The 22675-nt window shown below is 41.6% G+C and overlaps 1 protein-coding gene across 2 annotated transcripts in view; it reads left to right on the forward strand.

The window, feature by feature from the left end:
- SLC2A9 (solute carrier family 2 member 9) overlaps window positions 1–22675 on the forward strand; it is a 204067-nt gene that overhangs the window by 107864 nt on the left and 73528 nt on the right. For both annotated transcript variants that reach the window (XM_025192520.1, XM_006016786.3), the window contains 2 exons: window positions 10017–10204; window positions 14027–14137. In XM_025192520.1, the coding sequence (XP_025048305.1) occupies window positions 10017–10204; window positions 14027–14137 (299 nt within the window). The remainder of the gene's footprint in view (window positions 1–10016; window positions 10205–14026; window positions 14138–22675) is intronic.

Consider the following 22675-nt stretch of genomic DNA (forward strand, 5'->3'; position numbering starts at 1 on the left):
AATTTGGTAATTCTGCTGCTTTAAAAGGAAAACAAAACTGTAGATTCCCAAGACTAGAACATACTAGACAAAATTTGAGGCAAATTTAACAGAAAAAGATTCTTTAACAAGCTGGCATAAAGTTTGGGCTTTATTTAATTTCAATGGTCAGTGCTTATAATGGCTCAACAGCACTTTTTACATACGTATTTTAAGAACAAGTTTATTGGTAATCTGGCAGTACAGGAAATGACTGGCAAAATAAAGGAAGATTGTGAAGTAGAAGGCAAACCTGTCATCATAAAAGCAGTGATATCAACACCCAGTTGCCAGTGATTTAGTTAGCTGAAATAAGTTTTAGTAACCAACTTACTGGAAATAGCTTTCCTGAGTCAAAAAAGTGATAAAGATGGGCAGTCAAAGAGACTACACTTTTAAATTTAGAAGCTTTTCTAACTCAGGAGTCTTATACCATTAAATCTTATAAAATGGAGAATATCATTATTCCCATTTATAAATCCATGGTGTGTCCACACCAACAAAGATGAATAGTGTTGTTGGGGGACTTCCATATGAAGCCATCCAAAGAGGCTAGGTCTGTTCAGTTTAGAAAAGAGATTCTTGAGGGGGATGTGATAAGAGTTTACAAAATACTTATGGTGAAGAGAATGTCATTAAGGATTTAGTATTTACTGTTTCTCACAATACAAGAACTAGGGGTCACAACATGAACCTAGTAGGTAGGAAGTTTAAAACTAACAAAAGGAAGTGGTTGCTGACAGTTTAGCCAGATTCAAAAAGGGATTGGACAAATTCTTGGTAGAATAGTGCATCAGTAACTATTGAGCTTGGAAATTAGAGGTACAGACTCTGAATCAGAATTTCCTAGAGCTTAAATGCTGGAGACTGCAGTGAGAGAGGAACAGTGGAAAAAACCCTGGTTGTACCCTGTTGACTCTACTTTTCAGCATCTTCTCTCTGCCACTGTGTGATGTTTCACATGCAAGATGGACCAATGGCCTGACCCAGTAAATGGAAGTTCTTAGGTTCTTATCTTCACAGAATATATTAACATCAGAAATGTTTGTCTAAATCCTTTTTCCTACTAAATTAAGTCATCCTATATAATGTTATAAGTTTTGCTGTGGATTTTGTCTCATCATAGAATTCTATAAAAGCTGGTCTGTGAAAGAGCTGAAGTATTTAAGACATTTGAATGCATAAGTCTTTGGAAAATACATTTTAAAAGGCTATTTTAAAACTTATAACAAGGAGAAGGATAAAGTGAATCTTCCAAATTATTTTACAGTAGCATAAATCCAAAAGGATAATGTAGACAATGGGATCAACTTGTTCTACCCCCACCCCTTTATGCCTTTCCTTCTACCCTTTCTTTTTATGCTGTTGTGAACCAATAACCACATAAGGACAATTGGTTCAATTCCCTTCCCTGACGTCAATATAAATGTGAAGTGACATCTCTGAGTATAGCAGGACAGTTCAAATGCAGGCTAGATAACAGAATATGTATGGAAGGGAAGACTGGAAAGATCTGACCAATAGATATCAAGGAAAACTAGAAAAGAGTAGAACAATAAGATATTGTGTGCACATAGAAGCCAGACCAGAAAAGTGAGCCATAAAAAAGCATAAACTTAATACAAAATATAAGCTACTGGTTTGATTTCTCTTCATAACAGTCAGATATTATAACAGAGGTGGGCAATTATTTCAGCTGGATGGCTGCTTAATGAGTTTTGTGACCTGTCAAGGGCTACATGAGTAGTCCTGCCCTTTAACAGTTGCCCCACCCCCCTGATCGCCATCTTGGGACCAGAAGTCCCACCCCTAACCCCTGACCTTTGCCACTGGAAGTCCCTCCTCTTGCCCCCTGGAAATACTCCTTTTGGGAGGGAGGGTTGCCATCTTAGAACCAGAAAAAAAACCAGATGATACACTAAAAGTCAAACATATATTTTAACTTTATTACAGAAAATATTTTGTCATGATTTGTGTTTACATAGTTATATAGAGGTGATTCCATAATAATTCAAAAATAAATTCTTAGTTTTGTATATGATGTGGTGTGTGCATGGTGGGGTGTGGGTGTGTTTGCGGTAGGATGTGGGTGTGTGGGGGGGTCGTGAGGGGTGTGGGTGTGTGGGGAGGCATAGGGTATGTTGGGGGTTGTGTATGTGTGGGGGGTTGTGGTGGCAGGGTGTGGGTGTGCAAGGGAAGGTGCAGGGGTGTGGGAACCCCCTGTACTGCCCCCATGGTGCATCAGCATTCAGTGCTCAGTGCACAGGTGCCCAGTGGGGCACAGCTCTGGCCAGCACTGCACTTCACAATGAGGTGTGCAATCTGCCCCAGCCTGCCTGTATCACCGGCCCTCCCTGCCACTTGTGCGCAGCCCCTGCGTTTGCACGGCACGGGAGGGAAGCCTCACATGCTAGAGCCAGCTGGCTTCTCTGCTGGGACTGCCCAGCACAGGAGAGAAACTTCAGGCACTGAAACCTGCTGCCTTCCCCGCAGAAGCTGTGCTGCAGGGGAAGGAAGTCCCAGGCTTGGAAGGCCTTATTGTGGAGCCAGCTGCATGAATTCAGCTTGGCCTGGGGACTTGGCACTCACCAGCCCCCTTATGTTCCCCCAACCCTGGCCAGGATGGGAATGCATAGCCTCCAATGTCTCAGCAGCCCCCCTACTATCTTCCATGATCCCAGCTTCCCCCTCACCCAGCCTTCCCCAATAGACTCATTAGAGCAGGCAAGCATAGGGCCATTTGCCTAGGGTTGGCTAGGGAACTCCCTGTGTTCTCCTACAACCCACAATTCATTAACAGATGAGGGAGTCTTTTTTTTTTCTTTTCTTTTATTTAATTTAAAATAAAAATGCTTTAAATTAACCTTGACATAAAAATGTTGTACATTGCCATACAGGATTTTAAAGGAAACCAAGGAGGCCTGTGGAGGGAGGCCACAGCCTCCATACTTCTCTGCCTCCCATCTCAGTGCTGCTTCATGCTGCCAACCCCCTCTCTCCCACCTGTTCACTGAGACTAGGAAAAAAGCTTATGGGTGCATACACATGTTTTAAGTCTACTTAAAATAAGTCAAGTTAACTAAATTGACTTAAGCTACGTCAGAGCATACATATGTACAGCTCCTTGACATGGTGGTAGCCTCAAAGATGTATTATCTTGCACTGCATTTAAGTAGACTCTGCTGCGCATATGTGTGTACTCTCTGACAGTTAAGTCAACTTTAAAAAATTAAATTGACTTAACTGTTAGAAAGTTAGTACATGTGTACACACCCAATGTGTTTTAGCTCCTAGCCTGCTCACCAAACCTCTACTGTCAAATCAGAGCTGTGCAGGCAAGAAACAGTATTAACCCGCAACATGTGACTGCTCACAGCACGTTCTAACTTTAATCCTGCTTAACATTCCACAAATTTATTATGGTCTAAGTGTAATGGGTAATTTCACTGTAAATGTTAATATGAATGTATGATACGTCCCTAAGTATGCTTTCACAAATTGGCAAAAAGAAGGCCTTGGCAAATCATGATTTTTCGATACAGCTGTAAGAGCATATCATATAATGAGTAAAGGAATTAAATGGGCATCCCAGCTTGCAAAAGAAAAATAATATTGCTGCATGTTAAATGTCAAATAACTTTCTGTATCATGTCACAATAGCACCTGCTGGTAACATATGAAACCTGATTCTCTAATAGTATCAGTCGTACATTAAAACACCCACAGTTATCAAAGGAGCATTACAAGCAAGTACTTTCAGAGTAGAACAGAAATTCTTCCATGCTTTAGCCTGCTCAGTATGCTTTGTAAGAGTTATAACAATAAGTGGATTTTCTAATGTTTAAAAGGAGGATTTTGAGCTGATTTTGTTTAATATGCTGAAGAAACTTTGATGGCAGAAATCTTTAAGCCAAATTATATGCTGAGAAATGGCTGCAAATCAACTACATAAATGTTGTTACAATTTGCTATGGGTTTAGGCAGTATTATTTGTTACCTTTTTTTGTTTGCTTGTGCTTCATCATATTTCACTGAATACTTTCTAAATTTGTGTTACTATAAAATAAAGTATTGTATGGCTGTTGTTTAGAGTTGTATATGGAAACTTCTTAATGAAACTAGTAAACCATATTGGCTGGGGCTGCAAACAGGGAAGCATGAGGCCATGTTTGTCTATGTGTGTGGGAGGAGCTCTCTTAGTTTTCACCATAAGGATAGTTAGTAAATCCAAATAAAAAATCTCAAATTTATTTTTAATCCTTGCCCAGTTTTGCTGTGTATTAATTATGCTGTGCTCCTTCAAATGATTAATCTCTTGCTACAAGTTTAATAGTTATGTAAATCCGATTTAACAAAGTCTGTCCAAATTATTCTTTTGGTTACTGGTTAATCCTAACAAAATCAGTAATGTCTGAAAATGCTAATTTTCAGCTTGCCAAATATGTGTGTGTGTGTGTGTGTGCACATTTGCAGAGCTGAGATTATTGTAAGAATCACATAACTGCAGTGGGATGGAAAGACATCATTACATTCCAGATTCAAAAGCTGTGAAATTGGATGAATTTCTGTGGAATTTGCTGTATAGTCAGAGTCCTTAATGAGCACATAATAATGAATCCTGTATGTCTGCTATCACATTTAAGAGGAACTAAGTGTTAAACAAAATGTATTTAAGAATAATTCATATAGATTTTGCACAAAGCACCTTCCCTCCAAGAGGTACAGAATATTCTAATATTATAAAAGCTGTAGTTGTCTGCCCATAGCGCTTTATTCGCACTCTGATTGGCTAACGGAAACAACCAATCAGAGTGCAAATACAGCATTCAGACAGGTGGTGGTGGCATGGTGGAGCACCGCCATAATGGTGGGGACACAGAGGACCCTGCCCTGCTCCCTGGAGGTTGCCCCCCATCATTCACAGGGAAGGGAGGCAGGTGTATGCGGGCCAGGCAGACAGAAGAAGAAGCAGGCCTGGCCCCAAAACAGCAGCGGGGGGGTGGGGGGGGAAACGCAGGGCCCAGCCCCACAATGGTGCGGGGGCGGGCCCGGGCCCTGTCAAAATGGCAACAAGTGGGAGGGGGCCGCTGGGCCTGGCCCTGCCCTGCAATGGCGGGGGTGGGGGCGTGGGCACAGCCCTGAAGTTGAGCAGGGGAGAGAGGGCCAGACACAGGCCTTTGTCCCTGCCCACCCCGCCGCCCCCCATCTTTCTTGACGGGCAATTGGCTAGTTTCACAAATACCAACGAAATAAAACTAGTCAGACAATAATAAACACTTGGGCACTCATTATCATTTGAAGATCTGAGCTTGTATCATCTGTACTGTTACCTCTGTTTCCCATTTCTTATTATGTTCCTTTTGTTTCTCCCTCAAAACTCTCTGCACTGTCTCCCATCTGCTGTGCTGCACAACAGCATTCTCCTTCTCTAAAGTAATGGCTCTCTTCTCCATAACCGGGGAAATGTTTACAGCCAAGGTTTTCAAAACTATTTAGCAATTTTGGTTATCTGTTTCTGAGTGCCCAATCTGAACTGCCTCAATGGGGTATGTTTTTAAGAACTTGATTTGGGGTTCTGGTTCATTGCACACAGGCCACTGATGCTATATCAAAAATTTTAAATTCTAGACAGCTGATTCTAATGAATTTAATTCAGTGAAGAAAAAAAGTTTTTGATATGGAAAAAGTTTCCATATGCTGTCACCTAATCATTAGAGCTTTCCATGTCTTCTGAATGAGTGACATATCAGCATTTTGTGAGAAGCATCTCTGGCAAATTATTATCAAAGAGAGGTAAGAGACCCAGAGAAACTAAATAAGAGATGGGAGACTCCCTTTTCAGCCATTATCCCCAACAGGAAACTGACCTGTAAATAAAATGTTTCATAGAGACCTGACCAGTCACAGATGGAAAAGTAACTGTTCCAGTAAAGGGTAAGAGTCAAATGACTTATCCTGCCTTTGAGAACAAAAAATATTGCTGCACTTGTGCCAACAGCACAAATTAAAAAATAAAGTTAATAAACTTTATTAACTTTAAACTTTTTAACATACATAATTAGTTGGGTAGTACACTCTCTCTGCTAGTTCAGGATCTATTGCCTACCTTGCTGAGTTTAAATAATGTAAGTATCAGAGCTTCCTACCACAGCTCCTGGAAGAGTCCTCCTGTCTCGTCCTTATTGAACCGAACTTGAGAAACCCTAACAAGTCATGCTGATATGTAAAATTATATTTCTTATGATATAGAAAGAGAAGGAAATTGGAAATGCAAGGATAAGCGTTGAGTACCAAGAAAATTATTTTATGCTTTCCAAAACATTTAGTGTGGCTAGCTATGAACTGTGCATTAAAACAATTTGTTATAATGCAATGATCTGTTGAAACTTCAGGTGTTTATGAAATTATCCTATTGGCAATTATATCTCTAGTTGTCATGGCAGGAGGGAAAGAAAAAAATGGATAATTTTTATCTACTTTGTAATTATCATTTTTGTACTGGCATTTTTTACCTCGTCCTAGAAATATGGCACATCTCCATATGTAGGTTGGACTGATTGTTTAATTTTCACTTGAGTGCAACTGAATTTTTGACTGTGCACCCTGCAGGGATGTTGAACATTCTGAGGACAGGAAAAATAAAGAAAATTGTGCATTGACCTGATTTACACTGATAAAACAGATGCTTAAAACATTGGGACTTTTTAAAAGTGAAGCTCTTTGCTGTATCATAGATTATTATTTTCTTTACTTGTTCTTCTTAACTAATCTTCCTAATAATGAAGAAGATAGTATAAAAATGGTAGCTAAATCTATCCATATTATATTTATATGGTAGATTTTAGAATTTGTCATACATATGTACCTCAAGTTCTACAAAGAAAAGTATTTAGAATGTCATTAATAGTAATTAAATGTTGACACAAGACAAAAACTCACCTGCTTGGCCTCAGTCACAAATTAGCTGGGACCCTGAGAAATCATTTACTTGAATGAATTGTGGTAGAAATGTGTGTTTAAACAAAAAACTGGTCTGCGTTAAGGCAAGGGAAAAGCTGAGTTCCCCAGTAAATGATCTTCTATTTGTAAGGCCTGGTAACCAGCCTCCTTTCTTCCAAATGGCACTTTAAGACATTATCTCTTGTGTAAACCAGTTGTCAAAGCAATTAAGGATTTCAAATCATAGGGCTGGAAAGACCTCAGTGGTCATCCAGTCCAGCTCCCCTGCACTGAAGCAGGTTTTGCTTGATAGATCAAACCATTCCTGACAGATGCCTATCCAGCCTTTTCTTAAAATCCTCCAGTGAAGGAGAATCTATAATTTCCCAAGGCAGTTTGTTCTACTATCTAGCTGCTCTGATATTTAGGAAGCTTTTTGTGAGGTTTTAATATCAATCTGCCTTTGAAAACCATTGTTTCTCATTCTATCCTAAGCAGCTGGGGAGAATCTGCTCCAGAGCTCTTTATGGCAATATTTTAGACCTATAATCATGTCATCCCTCAATCTGCTTTTTCTCCTGATGAAGCAATTCAAGCTCCTTTAACCTTGCTTGATATGGTTTGCTTTTCAAACTCCTCTTCAGCTGTGTTGCTCTTTTGTATTTTCTCCAGTTCAGATCCTTCTCAAAATGTGGCTACAAAAACTGAACACAGTACTTCAGTTCAGCTCCACACCCTAAAGTGACCAAAATTTTAAGAAGTGACTAATGATTTCAGGAGCCACCATCTTAAGGTTCCTGACCTGAATAGCTTTATCTTCAACCACCCCTGAAAATCAGGCCTATTAAAAGTGTTTGCAATTAGGGTATGCAAAAATGAATTGCTAGTTGGGTCTGAAAAGTTTGGCTTATAACTTTAATACCACTGATAATGTAATTGGTAGTCACTATAGATCTTGGATCATTGATATTATTTTACTCTTTTTTGCTTCTCACCCAGTTCTTTTTTTTCTTTGGTGTGCTAACATGTCTCTATGCCACCATTTGGTGTATTTATTTACTAATAATGCTACAGTTCAGGAATGTCAGGCCTTAATGGATTTATGCCATTTGAAGAGCCATTGGAGAGTATCCATTTCATTGCTTCATTAAGCAATGAGTACTATCTGTGGTATAAAAGATTGGCTGTGAATGCTGAACATTTTTAGATAATACTGGACACAGCTGTGGGTAAGCCAAAAATACACTGGGCTTTTTAGTAAAATTAAAGCAGTTTTATCACTTTTCTTCTCTATAAAAAATAACCACTATTATTTCCTTGAAAAGGAGTAATTTTAAGAGGCCCACTGAATAAAAAATGGTTTCTGAGACAGGCATCCCACAGAGTACACGAGTGCCTGGTTGTAGGAACTTGCATAATGCATTTGTTTCTCTGTAGCAGAAATAATTCCAAGATTCTGAACATTTAAATACCAGTTATGAGGCTAAGCCCCAGGATGTGTCCTTCAGATTTTAATGAAAATATCAGCAATTTATACCATGTTCATTTTAGAAGTATGAGTTCTTTGAAAAGTGACTAACAGCTTCTAGCAATGGTGTGAGAGCATGTTCACAGTGAAAAGGTAGTGCAATAAATCCTCTACTTGTACTTACATAAGGAAAGTGGTGTGTATCTGATATCCAGCACTCTGTTCATGAGAATTAGGAAAATACTGCTTGTTTTGGATAATTCTGTATGATAGTGGCTAGCAATCTTTACAGGCCATGGGCCGGAACAACCTGGCTCTAGTCTGTCATGGGTGAGTAGCTTCAGCCAACACATCAGTGGCAGGAGGAGGCACGTGTTCCCAAGCCAGGAAGCTGGGAGCTGTACTTGTACTGCCATCACTTTCTTCACTCTGTGGAATGGCACGGGCACAGCTTCCAGCCGGTGGGGAACTGAGCTTGGGCCAGAAATCCAGAAGCCGTGTCTGCATTGCCAAGTTGAGTTTAGAATCACCTCTGAAGCCCTGGTTACATTCCCACGCAGTTAGCACCCTCCACTGTTTTTGCACTATTGTAGCTGCGTGTAGCATATTTTGGTGGGGATTTTATATGAAACACTAAATAGGGCAGAAGGCAGGACAGAGTGGTACCTTATAGCCCAACTCATTCAAAAGGATAATCTGAACAATGGGATTTATAAGTTCTACCTTTTCATTTTTATGCCTTTATTTCTAGCCTTTCCTCTTATGCTGTTGTGAGGCATGAGTTTCCATAGGCTACACTCTAGTTTGTCAGATGCTATAAATGAGCATCTGACACATGAGGTAGAATTGCTGAGAGATGCGAAGGTGGGTAGAAGAGAACAAAAGTGATAAACAAACTGACTCTTAAACATGCCACCTAGCTTATTCATTTCTTGGACACCACTGTGAAACTTTGCAGTGGTCACAGCACCATCACAGTGTACTGGAACCAACCACTATAGCTACCTGTATACCACCAGTTTTATCCATAAAATCCATTGTCTACAGCAGTAGAGCTCAACCTCCAGTCCATGGGCCCAATCTGGCTTGCTGAGCCATGTCATTCAGCCTGCAACATTCCCCATTGGTTCAGAAATTTAGTGATGAAGGAGTAGTGGCAGTAATAATTGCCACTTTCCTGCTCCCGTGGGGAGCCCCATGGTCTGGATAACATGACCCTGTGCACTAGATTGTGCCAGTGCACAGTTGGGCCAACACACAGGGTCACTTTGCAGCCAGACCAGGAATGCAGCATTGGGCCAGCAAATGGCCAGAACCAGCACGAGGGATCAGGCCAGCATGTGGTTAGATTTGGTATATAGGGGCAGGCTGGTGTGCTAAATTACACCACAGACCAACTTCATACACTGACTCCATGAGAATCCAGCCTACAGACTGACCCCAAACCATTTGTCAGCCCTGTGGTGCCAAAAGGTTGGGTATTACTGGTCTACAGCCAAACTCTGTTACAGCCATATCTGCCTGTAAAGCTTTTTTTGTTTTGCATATGCTATTAAATGGATTGCTAATGCACATGACTATATATTTGCAGCATTTCGAACCTTCCTTGGAAAAGCCGATGTGTCTTATGAGGTAGAAGAAGTATTAGCGGAAAGTCAAATACACAGAAACGTTCAGATAGCATCCATCCTGCAGCTTCTGAGAAACCGCTCTGTGCGCTGGCAGATCATTACTGTGGTCATCACCATGGGCTGCTACCAGCTATGTGGGCTTAATGCTGTAAGTTTACCTTCTCCATACACAGCCTGCTAATGAGTTAATCAGTATTCTTATTATACAGCCTCCTATTTTAACAATCTTTGCAATGTTTCATTTTTCTGCTGTTCCTAATTTTTAATTATTTTGGTGCGCTAGTTCTGAAGCGCCCCAACAGAGACCAAGCTTCCACCACACTGGATACTAGAGACTGTCTGGTTACATTAAATTCAATGGAGTAAATGATCCTGGGGGGAAGGGGGCAAGGATATGAACATGATCCTGTCTGTGTACAACAGGAAAACATGTTTGGCATTTTGAGTACAGAGACCTCAGCCTGTGCTACCACAAAAATGTTTTTTATTAAAGATAGAGGCAAAGAAGAAAAATAATTAAAATATTTGAAATTTACGGTATTAAATAAGCCTTTTGTTTTACTTCAATTTTTTTATTATTTTTTTTGAACAAAATTCCCTATTTGGCAGCCTTTTTGCAATAACTGTTTTCAATGGGGAAAAGGACGTTAGTTGAAATGGGCTGGTGTGGTGATTGTTCTTGTTGAGGAAATCTAATCCAGCTTCCTTGAAGACAAAACAGGACAGACCCACAGAAGGAGAAAGGAAAAAACATCAAAGACAAAAAGTACAGCTTCTTCTTCCGGTGCTGGCTCTTACAGCCTTGCTGCTAGACAAAGACAGGCTGAGCACTTGGTCTTGTTAACCACTGGGAGACTTGGCAAACTTGTACCCTAAGTAGGGTAATTATTACACTGTTTTCAGCTGCCTTTTCTGGCTCTGAGTCATATTGCAAAAGATACCATCTTGGCTGGCTAGCCAGATACTTTATTTAAACAGAAGGCAAAACAGAGACACAGAAGGAAGAACTAAGGTGGTAAGGAAATGAAAATGCGGGAGGAGATGACTGAAGGACACACCTTTTATGATATACCTGGTTCAAAGCTTTCCTGAAGTCAGTGGAGGGACTGTTATAATCTAGGTCAGCGGTTCTGAACCGGGGGTATATGTGCCCCCAGGGGCTACGTGAAGCCTCATCAGGGGGTTCATGAGATGTATTTCGTACATTATCTAACATAGGTCAAAGGGCCTAAAAAAATAATTTCCCATTGAAAGGGGGTACGTGAAGTATCACTCTGAGACCAAGGGCTACGTTGACTGAAAAAGGTTCAGAACCGCTGATCTAGGTCTACCCCAGCGTACAGTCTGGTCAGATTATCAGCCTGATCCATGATAAAGGCCCAGAGGCACCAGAATGGATCATGAGGTATGAGAGTCATGTTGGTAAAGCTTAGCAAGCTTTACCAACATGACTCTCATACCTCATGATCCATTCTGGTGCCTCTTTTACTAGCCTCTTTTACTGGTTCCTCTTTTACTAGCTTCCTGGTGTGTGTAAAATTATGAACCCCTCCAAAAGAGACTAAAGAATACCTTAATTTGTTCTCACATTTTTTTCTACCAAGTAGGCCTAATTTACAATATATCCATTTTGGCCAATTAATTTCTAGCCTTAAGTGCTTCTTGTTTACCAGACATGATCCTAACAGTTACTCCTTGAGTTGTTCTGTCTTGACTTGCAAATAGTTATAAATAATAGTAAAAGTTATGGTAACAGGTCACTTTGGACATGTTATTTGGATAGTTTCAAGTGTATGCTTCTACAGTACACAATAACCCCCTCCTGAAAGAGTTAATCTAACAAAGGTGGAAGAGGAAACACAAGTACACAAGACGTAATATTTTAAAGAGTGACATAGGCATTTAGGAGCATAACTCCTTTGTGGCTTTTGGGTACCATAGTACTATTTTCAAAAATGACTTAGGTCCTTAAGTGACTTAGATGAAAATTTTACCTGAAGTAACTTGTCCAAAATAATACAGAGGCGACGGAGGCTTAATGACAGTGCTGGAAATAGAATTTGGGAGTGTTTGTGCACATGACGATGTCATGATGTGCATGTGACAATATCCCTTTGTGTGGCTTAATGACATTACACATTACATGTACGCAAGTTTGGGGCATTTTAAATGAGTTTGCATTGTTGCAAATTAAGCTACATCCCAGTGTAGTTTAGTTTGCAACATTGCAGCTTGGAAAATTGCAGCCATTAGTCAGCTTGCCCCCTGGCTGCAGGAGAGGGCCCCTCACCATTTCTGCCTTCAGCAGGCTCCTGTGGCTGGCAGGACACCTGGGACCACCTGGGAATGACCTGGCTTGCCCCTGGGGCAGTGCAGGGAAACAGCAGAAGGACAGGTGGGTGTGCTGGAGGCTGGAGAAGAAGGTGCGGATGGGGCATGGGGCTGCCCAGGTGGGCTACTAGCTTTCTTGAGTGCACCCGTGCTTCCAGTGCCCTGTGCACTGTCCACACCACCTTCTCCAGCTACCAGCACACCCAGCCGCCTTCCTGCCACCTTCCCACGCTGCCCCAGGGGCAAGTCAGCCCCTTCCCAGGCGGCCCCAGGTGTCCTGCCAGCCACGGGAACCTGCTGAAGACAGAAGTGGCAAGGGACCCGATTCATTTTTTTCTGCAAGCTTACCCACATTTCCCATGGCTGGGGAGTGAGAGGTTAAGCTGACAGATGAATGGACCCCAGCCGTGGGAGAGGTGTGCAGGCTCCTTCAAAAAAAAAAAAAGGATCCGGCCCCTCGCCATTTCTGCCTTCAAGCAGGCGCCTGTGGCCACCAGGTCAATAACGTATATACAGTGATGAAAAAATACCCACTGTTTCAATTAAAAGCTCACCATTTCAATTGAGGTGGCATAGAATGCAACCCTAAGGACTAAAGCTACATCATATGTATAAGGGCCCTGGGTGACAGAAGAGCTCTTCAACAAATGGTAGGAAGAAGCCTAAAAGATTTGCTTCACATTTTTGTGAAAGTATAAAAGACTGAGCAAACAGATGTTGTTTTCTTTAAATTACAAGATTTCAGTGCTAATGACAGGCTATTTTATTCTGTTGTGGATACTTTGTTAAGAAAAGAAGTGAAATTATCTTGTCATCCATTCTTTCTTACAATTTATCCGCTAAAGGTATAAGTGAAATAAAATGACACCTACAGAAAGAAAGAGACTGTTCAAGTTATATACAGAAACTGCATAAAGAAACCCATAGATATACTTGTTTCAGGGAGAAAAGGAGAAAAATATATAACTGAAACTGACCAGCTCAAAGGAATCAAACCTTCTGATATAGGGTATACTTTTTTTTTAATATTAGGCAGAATTTTAAGTCATTAAAATTGGGTGCTTTAAAACTCATTTTTTATTTTGTATTTCCTCATTAAATTCTGCCAAGTATGCAAAATTTGTTTACATAAAATAGGTTTTAAATTGGGATTTAAAAATATTTCTGTGGTTGAATTATTGTAATCATGAACGATGTGTGCCGTCGGCAGTTGGGGGCACGGCGGCACTGGCGGTGGCGGGATTGCGGCAGTGGTAAGCGGGGGAGCTCCCTCAGATTCCGCTGGTGCTGTTGGCATGGTGTTGGCATGTGCTGATCCGGTGTTGGCATGTGCTGACCCAGGGTTGGCAACCACCTGCAGATCCCGCTGGCAGTGGTGGCCAGCAGGGATCATGGACTGTCCATAGATGCCACCAGTTTGAAATTCACACTTTTCATTCATATTAACTTTCCCAAATATGTCACCATATAGACAAGATATAGATGTCGGCACTCAGCTACTTAAATGAGTGGACCCTCAAATATTATTGAATCTCCATATGTAAGATTCTAGTCCTTCAGTCATATGTTTGAATTATATGTTGAAGACCTCTATATCAAATCATTGCAACTAATGAAGTGTTACTTCACATTGATACAGATCTGGTACTACACAAACAGCATCTTTAGCGCATCTGGGATCAACCATGATACCATCCCCTATGTTACCTTGAGCACTGGTGCTACTGAAACCTTGGCTGCTGTTTTTTCTGTAAGTTGCATTATAAAGATTCTTTGTATATAAAACATTATGGCAATTGATCACTTTAAAATAATTTAATGTTGACATAAATGTTACTGATTAATTTTTCATGTTAAAATACTTTAGCAAAAATATTCAATTGATTTCAATAGCTGGAAAATACCATAGTTAGATCCAGTACAAGTCCCAGCTACCTGGCTGTCTAGGTACCATCTACTTTGGGATGGTATTTAAACTTCAGAGCAGCTATATAGTAGGTTGATACATCCTGATAGAGAGCTGCAAAGCTGAAGAAAAATATTGGGAAGTTTATAATGTAATGTATGGCAAGAACCCTTGTATGGAAGATATAAAAACTGTAGCCTAGAAAGAAGAAAGGTTGAGAAGCTACCTTATGTGGCTGTTTTATGGGCAACTAGATCCCTGCTCCAGATCTAGTTCTGTACCTGCAGGGCAGAGAAAGGAATATGTCCTTTGGACTTCATAAATAGCAGCTTATCTCTTAAGCTATTAAGAAGTGATGTTATGACATTTATCCCACAGAAGTTAATTAGACAGAAGGTCTACATACAAATATTTGTAAACCAGCCTTTCATGTTAAATAGTAGAAGAAAACAGAGATGTAGTTAGTAGTGTTAGTCTGAAATTAGACACAAGGCAGGACAGGGTGGCACCTTATACATGAAAGGCAGAATAGATTTTCACTTTATAAACTAACTAAATCAGAGATCTATGTAGCACAGGGGTGCCAAACATACGGCCTATGGACCAGATACAGCCCACCGATCTAGATTATCCAGTCCACAGACTTTTGCCCCAAGTCTGACCTTCCTGTGGTGGTAGCCTAGTGTCTGACTGAGATACACACCACTGGAGCCTCAGCAGCACCGAGACTTGTTCCTGCAGTAGCAGTCAAGCACCTGCAGCACTGGGCATCTATCCATGGTACTTTGGGCTCCAGCACCACAGCTCTCACCCAGGCACTTGGCTGCTGCTGCAGGAAGAAGATGCAGGGCTGCTGCGACTCCTGTGCCATGCCTGTCACCAGCTTGGCTGTCAAGCACCTGAGCAAGAGTGGTGTTGGAGCCCCAGCAGCAACTCAGGAAAAAGATTGGGATTGTGGCTTGTTTCTATGGTGACAGCAGGATGCCAGGCCTCTTCTCACCAGTTCTGGGGACTTGTCAGAATTAGGACCACATGCAGTGGATCCAGCATGGGAGGGGATCTGTGGGCCTGATCCAGACCTCAAGGCTAGCCCTGTGCCCAGAGGCGACCCAAGCAGGGTGCAGTTCCCGGGAAAAATCAGCCCATGCGGCCCGCCTGCCCCCCCTCCCCTCCAATCCCAGACTTGAAGAAGCTGCCGCTGTCGGCAGCAGGGGTGGGGACAGGAGGGTTGCAAGTGGCTGGACGCAGAGCCACCGCTCCACCCAGCTCCGCACTGCCGCTGCTCCACCCGGCTCTGTGGGGCCTCCCAAAGCATGGGGCCCAGGGCGGTCACCCCGATTTGCCCCCCGCCCCCCAGATGGCCCTACCTGTTGCATTCATCCAGCATGTGGACCAGTTCTAAACTACTCATATGACCCACAGGACCAGATAAGTTTAACACCGATGATACAGCATAAGCTTTTGTGGGCCCAAGCTTACTTCATTGGATGATAGAGTCACAAAAGTTTATGCTATAAATGTCTCTGGTTTAGTCTATCAAATGCAAATCTACTCTGCCTTCTATCTGACTTCAGACTAACATGGCTGACTACCTCTCTCACCGTATAGTAAGATAACTGATTTAGAGTAGGTACAGCCTGCTTCATCAGATGCTTTGAATGAATTTGCAGAGAGCAGGATAAAGATAAACAAAAACAACAAGAATGTGGATCCCACGTTCCATGCTGGCACTGCTAACCCCCAGTGGGTGCATCTACGTGTGCATTTTACTGCACAGTTGACTAGCTTTGCAGTAAAGTGTCATACTCTATATGTGGGCTGGTATTAGGGATTAGAGTTCTCTGCTCAGCCAAGCTGGTCTTCTGCCATACTTGCTAGTCGTTCTGCGCATCAGAGTGGTCCATTCCTGTGCCCTCAGTAAGGTTTCTTTAAAATACAACCAGCAATCCTGGACTCCTTTCCCCCACAGGCTGGCTTCCCAGGGGATGCTGCACATCAGTTCCCTGACTCAAAATCTGCTTTTCTGAAGTCCAGGGTCCCCTTCCTTCCTTACCTCAGGATCTTGATTCAATCAGTTTGTGGTCACTGCTGCCCAAGATGCCATCCACTTCTACATTCACTACCAATTTTGATATGTATTTGTCATGTTTTAAACACTAAATTTAGACACTAAAAGTACCCCCTGAAGCTTTAGATAGACGCACAATTTTGGGTTGTTTTCAAAATAGCAAAGTTAATTAGCCAGCATTAGATAACAAACTGACAAATTAAAACTAAACCTCTTTCTGTAGTTAAACTGTTTTTTTGCATCTGCAGGTGTATTTTTCCATTCCGTTATAATAAAGAATAATAAGTTTGGGGAATTAAATGTTGCAAAACAGATTTCATTTTCTTGATTTGTTACTTTTTTATTTGGCACTTATCTGTCTTATATTTCCTATTAACTGTATATACAGAGTCACATCTGTTTTTAAATATCAGAGGAGTAGTTCTGGCAAAAATCCATTCTAGTGGGATAACAACAACTTTATGACCTCCTAAATATTGAGCTAAAACAGACTATCAAAACCATTTTTTTAATAAGCCAGGATATAAAGAATCTTAAAAGTCACAAAAATCTTCTTGATCATTTTACTTTTCCACCTGTATTTTTTAGCTCTGCAGAGATCTCAATTTTGACATATCACCACTCTGTCAAATAAAGGTGCATTATTTTAATATTGCTTTGTTTAAGATAAATGCATAAAAAGTAATTTGGCTACTATTTTATATTGGGAGGATGCTTACTTTTTTTTTCCTGGTAGGAACTACATATTGTAAACTTTTGTGTCATGAAACCATCTAAAAATAATATCCCTCATTTTTCAGTGGGTTTTTCCGATATCAGTTTGTAGAATATATTCAGAGCACGTTGTTGCCACAGAATAGAAGGTTGATCTGTCTAGTTAGTTCCTGTTATCTTCACTTTATTCAGTAAGTTTCCCATGCCCCAGAGGTGTATTTGTAATTCCTTTAGTTTATATTCAGTCCATTTTCTATATCTACAGAAATATTGGTGTTTGGAAATTGCCAACCTTTCAAACTTGCTCTGTAGGATGCATTGAGCTGTTGTTTTGCAGACTAATTTGATTTCAGGAATCCTCTAGCACTTTTTTATTGCCCCTGTCCAGAGACACAAGCATTAAGTAACTGCTAAGATAACTGTAACCAGAAGAGAATGGGGCTGTGGAAGAGCTGTGTGTATGCGTGCACATATTTTTCACAGTTTATTTCTCATCTTCATTTGGCATCACACCATGTACAGTCAGTTTCACTGTTCTTTTGATGATCTACTGTATCATTCATGCACTGCTCATCTTATGGGGTGCTCTTAGTTATATTCCATTTAGGATCTAGAAGAAAGTGTTTATTTATAGCAACAAGGATATAAATGAAACCAAGCCATCATTAAGAATAGAATTTAGGATTTCCATCATCATAGGTAGTAAGTGGACTGCTGAGGTGGTAAATGGACCACACAGTGGGTGGGTCGTGCATAATGCTCTTAGACATAATGTTATACAGACAGCAAAGCATTTGGTAGTAAAAGCAGCAAAAAATATAGCAAATATATTTTTGGTAAGGTATATAGACATATTTACTAGAAAGAATATCCTTAAAACAGTATCAGAAAATTCGGGTAGAAAGTGTCCCTATGATATGTCTCCTGGGAACGATTGACAAATAATACTACTAGTTGATGCAACCCTTGAAGAAAAACAAATATCAGTACTAATAACTTATGAGGTAAGAAAATCACCTTCCTTCAGTCAACATGCTCTATACAAATATATAACAGCTCCCTGTAAAATATTTTAAGTGTTGGGTTCTCTTTCTCTAGAATATTTGTGGAAAGATTGCCAGCTTTTTTAAATGGTTACTTTTTGTTTCCTTTTTTCTTTTACATTTTTTGCTTTTGCTTAATAAAATTAGGCATGGTATAGAAAACTGATAATTTTATCTAGAGCAATATTTATGCAGAATATCATCCGTAATTTTAGGCAGCCATAAGTAATTGTCCACATGAGCAAACATTTGGCATCCCAAAGTGACTGCCATGCTAAGTTGTTTATCCCACATAACAAATTTCATGGTATGAATTTTTAGATGATTAAATGTGTTTCTCTTAATCTAATGAAAATGCTATCAACTATGCTTGGTAATTCAAAACTAAAGAACACTCATTGATTTATTCACTGCATAAAAGAACTATATTTTCTTGTACAGAGGAAAAGATTTACTAATTAATCATAAATTAAATACTTATTAAGCATACTTTCATCTTAATTTTGTACTTTTCAAATGTAAGTGAATATGATCTTTATGAACTAAACTTATGAACTGAACAATATGTAGATTTCTATCACCCTGCAAGGAAACACAACATCCAAAACTATTGTAGTGGCAGAAAAGAGCCACCACCCCAGGAAAGTTTAAAGAGCACTAAAATTTGGGAGTGGGAATAGTGATTCACTTTTACTGCAGGGAAAATCCAGCCCCTTAATTTGGGGGTTGATTGTAATTCGTTTAATCACATTGTCCCTTTTCAGTCTGGCTTCAAGTATGGAACACTGAATGTTTCTCTGCGGAACTTTTATTGTCCTGCTGAACAGTAAAATTCGCAAACCAGATTTTGGCACCAAAGTTCCCTATATTGTAAATGGAGAAGATGAGGTACCTAAGAATGGGGGATACAACATTCAGTATGCTGAGCAGGAAGATGCCTCATCCAGCCAGTAGGAGACATGGAGAGGGGTGTTTCTGAAATCCCACCACTCTCCCAAGCTGAGGTGTCTGCATGAAACTTGGATTCACAGGCTGAAACCCATGATTACACTTTGGCTTCAAAGTGTAGGCTCTTAAGTCATCTCTTTGAGTGGGATGAATGGCTCTCTGGTTTTCTTTTAAAGGAATGAGGGGAGAGTCTTTCACATAAAACTTAATCATTAAAGCACTCAGGAAGTAAGACCTGGTGTGAATTCCCTCCTCAACTTGAGGGGTCTCAAGAACACACCAGCCATTTTCCAGCATAGATGCTAAGTTGTGCTGAGCATACTGTCTGCCTTTCCCATTGTAATATGGCTACCATGTGGGGAGGAACCTGACACGTTACACTTACAACGTGATTAACACAAAACACAAAATGTGGGTAATGACTCTGTCACTCTTTACTCCCATGCTTTTAATCGAACATTTGGTCAGTGCTCCCAGCCTCCACGCCACACTCTTGTGTGCCGTGGAGGCTGGGAGCACTAGTCAGCTGCTTGCAGGTCTCAGCTGGGTAAGCTTCCCCATCTGGGAGCCCTGGTCAGTTGCAAGCCCCATCAGTGTTCAGAGCTCTCAGGCATGGGGGTGCGCCATGTGTCCCTGTGGCTGGAAGCCCTGTCAGTGATTGGAGCTCCCAGCCTCAGAGGTGCACCATGCATGTCTGCAGATGGGAGCTTCATCAGCTGATGGGGCTCCCAGCCACAAGAGAGAAGACTGCCGGTGCAGGGGGAGCCTGGGACCAGGATTCCTCTGCACTGGCAATATGGTGTGATGGGACCTGAAGCCCAGTCCCACAATCATAGCTTCCTGCCATGCATGTATGACGTGGCAGGAGGCACAGTTGTTGGGACCGCACATCAAATCCCATCACGCCTATTTTTAACATTGGTCAGTGGCCCTGTAATCATGGGACCAGAAAGAGCAAGTAAGAAGGAGCCCACATCCATCGCCAATGAGTAGGCACTTGTATAGGAGTTGAACCCCTGTGTCCCCAGCCCTGCTCCCAATGTTATTTGATGCATTTTATCCATTGGCTATTTAAAATAAAATATCAGCACACCCTGGGTTAGAGACTGGAATGCAGAACTCTTCTCTTCCCCCAGTGAAGTGCCCTACTCACTGGCCTATAGACTTAACATCTCTTGTTTTCTCTCTGGCCCTGTGACTCTTGTTTTTCTTTCTGTGCAGTAGCTGTTGTGGGGAGTGGGGGCGCCCTCAGTCCAGCCTAGCCCTAGACTCTAACCTGATGATTAGTGTTGTGAGTGGCTGGGTTAGCTGAGCTCAAGCCTCACCCCATTCAGCTTCATCCCTGGTTTGCTGCATCCATTAATATTAAGCTTAGAGAAACAACACAGTGGGCACATCTACACAAGACACTTTACTGCACATTAGGCTAATCTAATGCACAGTAAAGCATCAGCCTCTACATGTACACACCGATTACTGCTCAGCAGATTAATTTAAAGCACCGTTTGCTAGTACCCACAGAAACAGGTACTAGAAAATGGCACTTTGAACTAATGTGCCACAGTGCACATGTAGAGGCTGGCTCGGAGCAAATTGCTCCGAGTCACCCCAGGCAGCAGGGGACCACAACAGCTACCTGGCTAAGCCCCGAGCCCTGGAGAGTGAGGAGAGCTGTCCCAGCTTCAGGAGTGAAAGCAAGAACCAGGACTGGTTCCCCCACCCTCTAGGGCTTCGTGCTGGCCCCAGTCTCCATGTGGCTGCAAGGGAGCTGCCTCTGGAGCCAAGACAGCTCCCCCTGCCCCCAAGGGCTCAGGCCGGCCCCATTCACCACACGACTGGGAGGGAGATACCCCCAGAGCCGGGATACCTCTCCCTCTGCCTCCTGGAGGCTAGGCCTGACCCCCATGTACCCTGCCAGCCTGAGGCTGCCCCCAGAGCTCCCTGCCAGCCCATGGCTTTCACCCAGGAGAGCCTGGAGTTCCCCCTGGCTGCTTCAGGAGGGCAGAGCAGGGCAGAGACAGCCCTGGACTAGATTGTTCCTGTCAAGCTCTGTTTGCTCCTGAAAGAGATGCATGTGCAGACACACGCCCTAATGCACCTGAATCTTCTGCTCAGAAAATTCAGATGCATTAATTTCATGTGTAGATATACCCAGTGAGTATAAGGACAGAACTTCTTATTGCTGTCAGCCATCTGCGTAGACTGGCTGTCAGAGGGAAGTGGACAAGAAGTTACATGTCCAAAGTGAGACAGAACAGTTACGTCTCTCTAGTCTACATAACAAATAGGACATTGTCTGTGTGAATTTAAATGTGTTCCATTTTCTATTGCAAACTCTTGTATAAAGGGTCAGAATATCAGAGAGAGACATTCTTAAATGATCATAGGTAGAACAGCAGAAATAAATGCATCCCTTAAAAATAGCCAACAACCAGAATTTCAGCATTCCTTGAAAGGAATGTAGAATGGGATTAAATACTAGTTATTAAGAAACATTTCAGATCAGACCTGTTTTACAGTATATTGTTCTAGAATTTGTACAGGCTCCAGGCTGCAAATTGCTCTTCTAGACCCTTCTCAAAAGGCCCCACAACTCCACCTTTGCTGGATTACATCCAGATATGAAGATCCCCTTACATTGTGTCTGCATTGCTTGCTTTCCTATGTAGCAGGATTCTACCAACTTCTCTTGAAGAAGTACAAGTTGTGCCTTTCTGAATATTCCCTGGGACACTTCGGATGATTGTCTATCCATCAGAATCAAAGCACTGCAACTTTTAATCTGTCAGGCTAAATATGTACTTAAACTTTCATAGCTTTGGTTCAGCAAGACATATCGTTCCAGCAAAACAATTAATAATAATGTATTTCACTTGAAGCTTAAGGTTAAGTATGAGCTTAAGTGTTTTACTCACCTGAAGGCTAGTGCCTGAGTTAAAAGCATGCATTTCATGAAAATAAAGGGGTCTTAAGTCTGTTGTTAACATTTAAAAATTGCATTGTCAAATTACATATATACAACACTGACAATGTTAGCACCATGTAGCTCAGAGAGATCTTGAGTTGGAAGTTCCTAGGACTCTTCATATTCTATTGATGCTGAATTTTGCTGCTTATTATTGACAAGAGGTTGCACAATTTCCTGTAGTTCTTTGACATCTATGGCTTGTCAGAGAAGAAACTGAACTGATAATTTTCTTCAAAGTACTGAACAAAACTAAGATATAGTTTCTTGCTAGAGTCTTTCAGCACCAGGAATTGTATTTAGGGGTTCTTTGAGACAGGCAATCTGGTTATAAATAGGCTTCACCTAATGAAATGGATCAACTGTACAAGTATGTGTCCCTGCACAGCTGATCCACTTCATTGGGTGAAACATGCATTGCTCATTGTCCCACCCATTGGTCATGTGAGGTAACAGGTGATGTGTTCCTCGCTTATAGAGTTGTACTCCCAGGAATCTGGGGTGCATCTCTGTAAGCAGAGAAAGCCAGGGTTCCCCTCTTATAGAAATGTGTCCTGGAGATTCCCAGGGACATGCCTTCATGCTGGGAAAGCTGGGCAGGTGCTCCCAGAGCTTAAGGGGCCCAGTTTTGCATGGGCATTCCT

This window comes from Alligator sinensis, unplaced genomic scaffold (assembly GCF_000455745.1).
Source record: "Alligator sinensis unplaced genomic scaffold, ASM45574v1 scaffold104_1, whole genome shotgun sequence".
Classification (NCBI taxonomy): domain Eukaryota; kingdom Metazoa; phylum Chordata; order Crocodylia; family Alligatoridae; genus Alligator; species Alligator sinensis.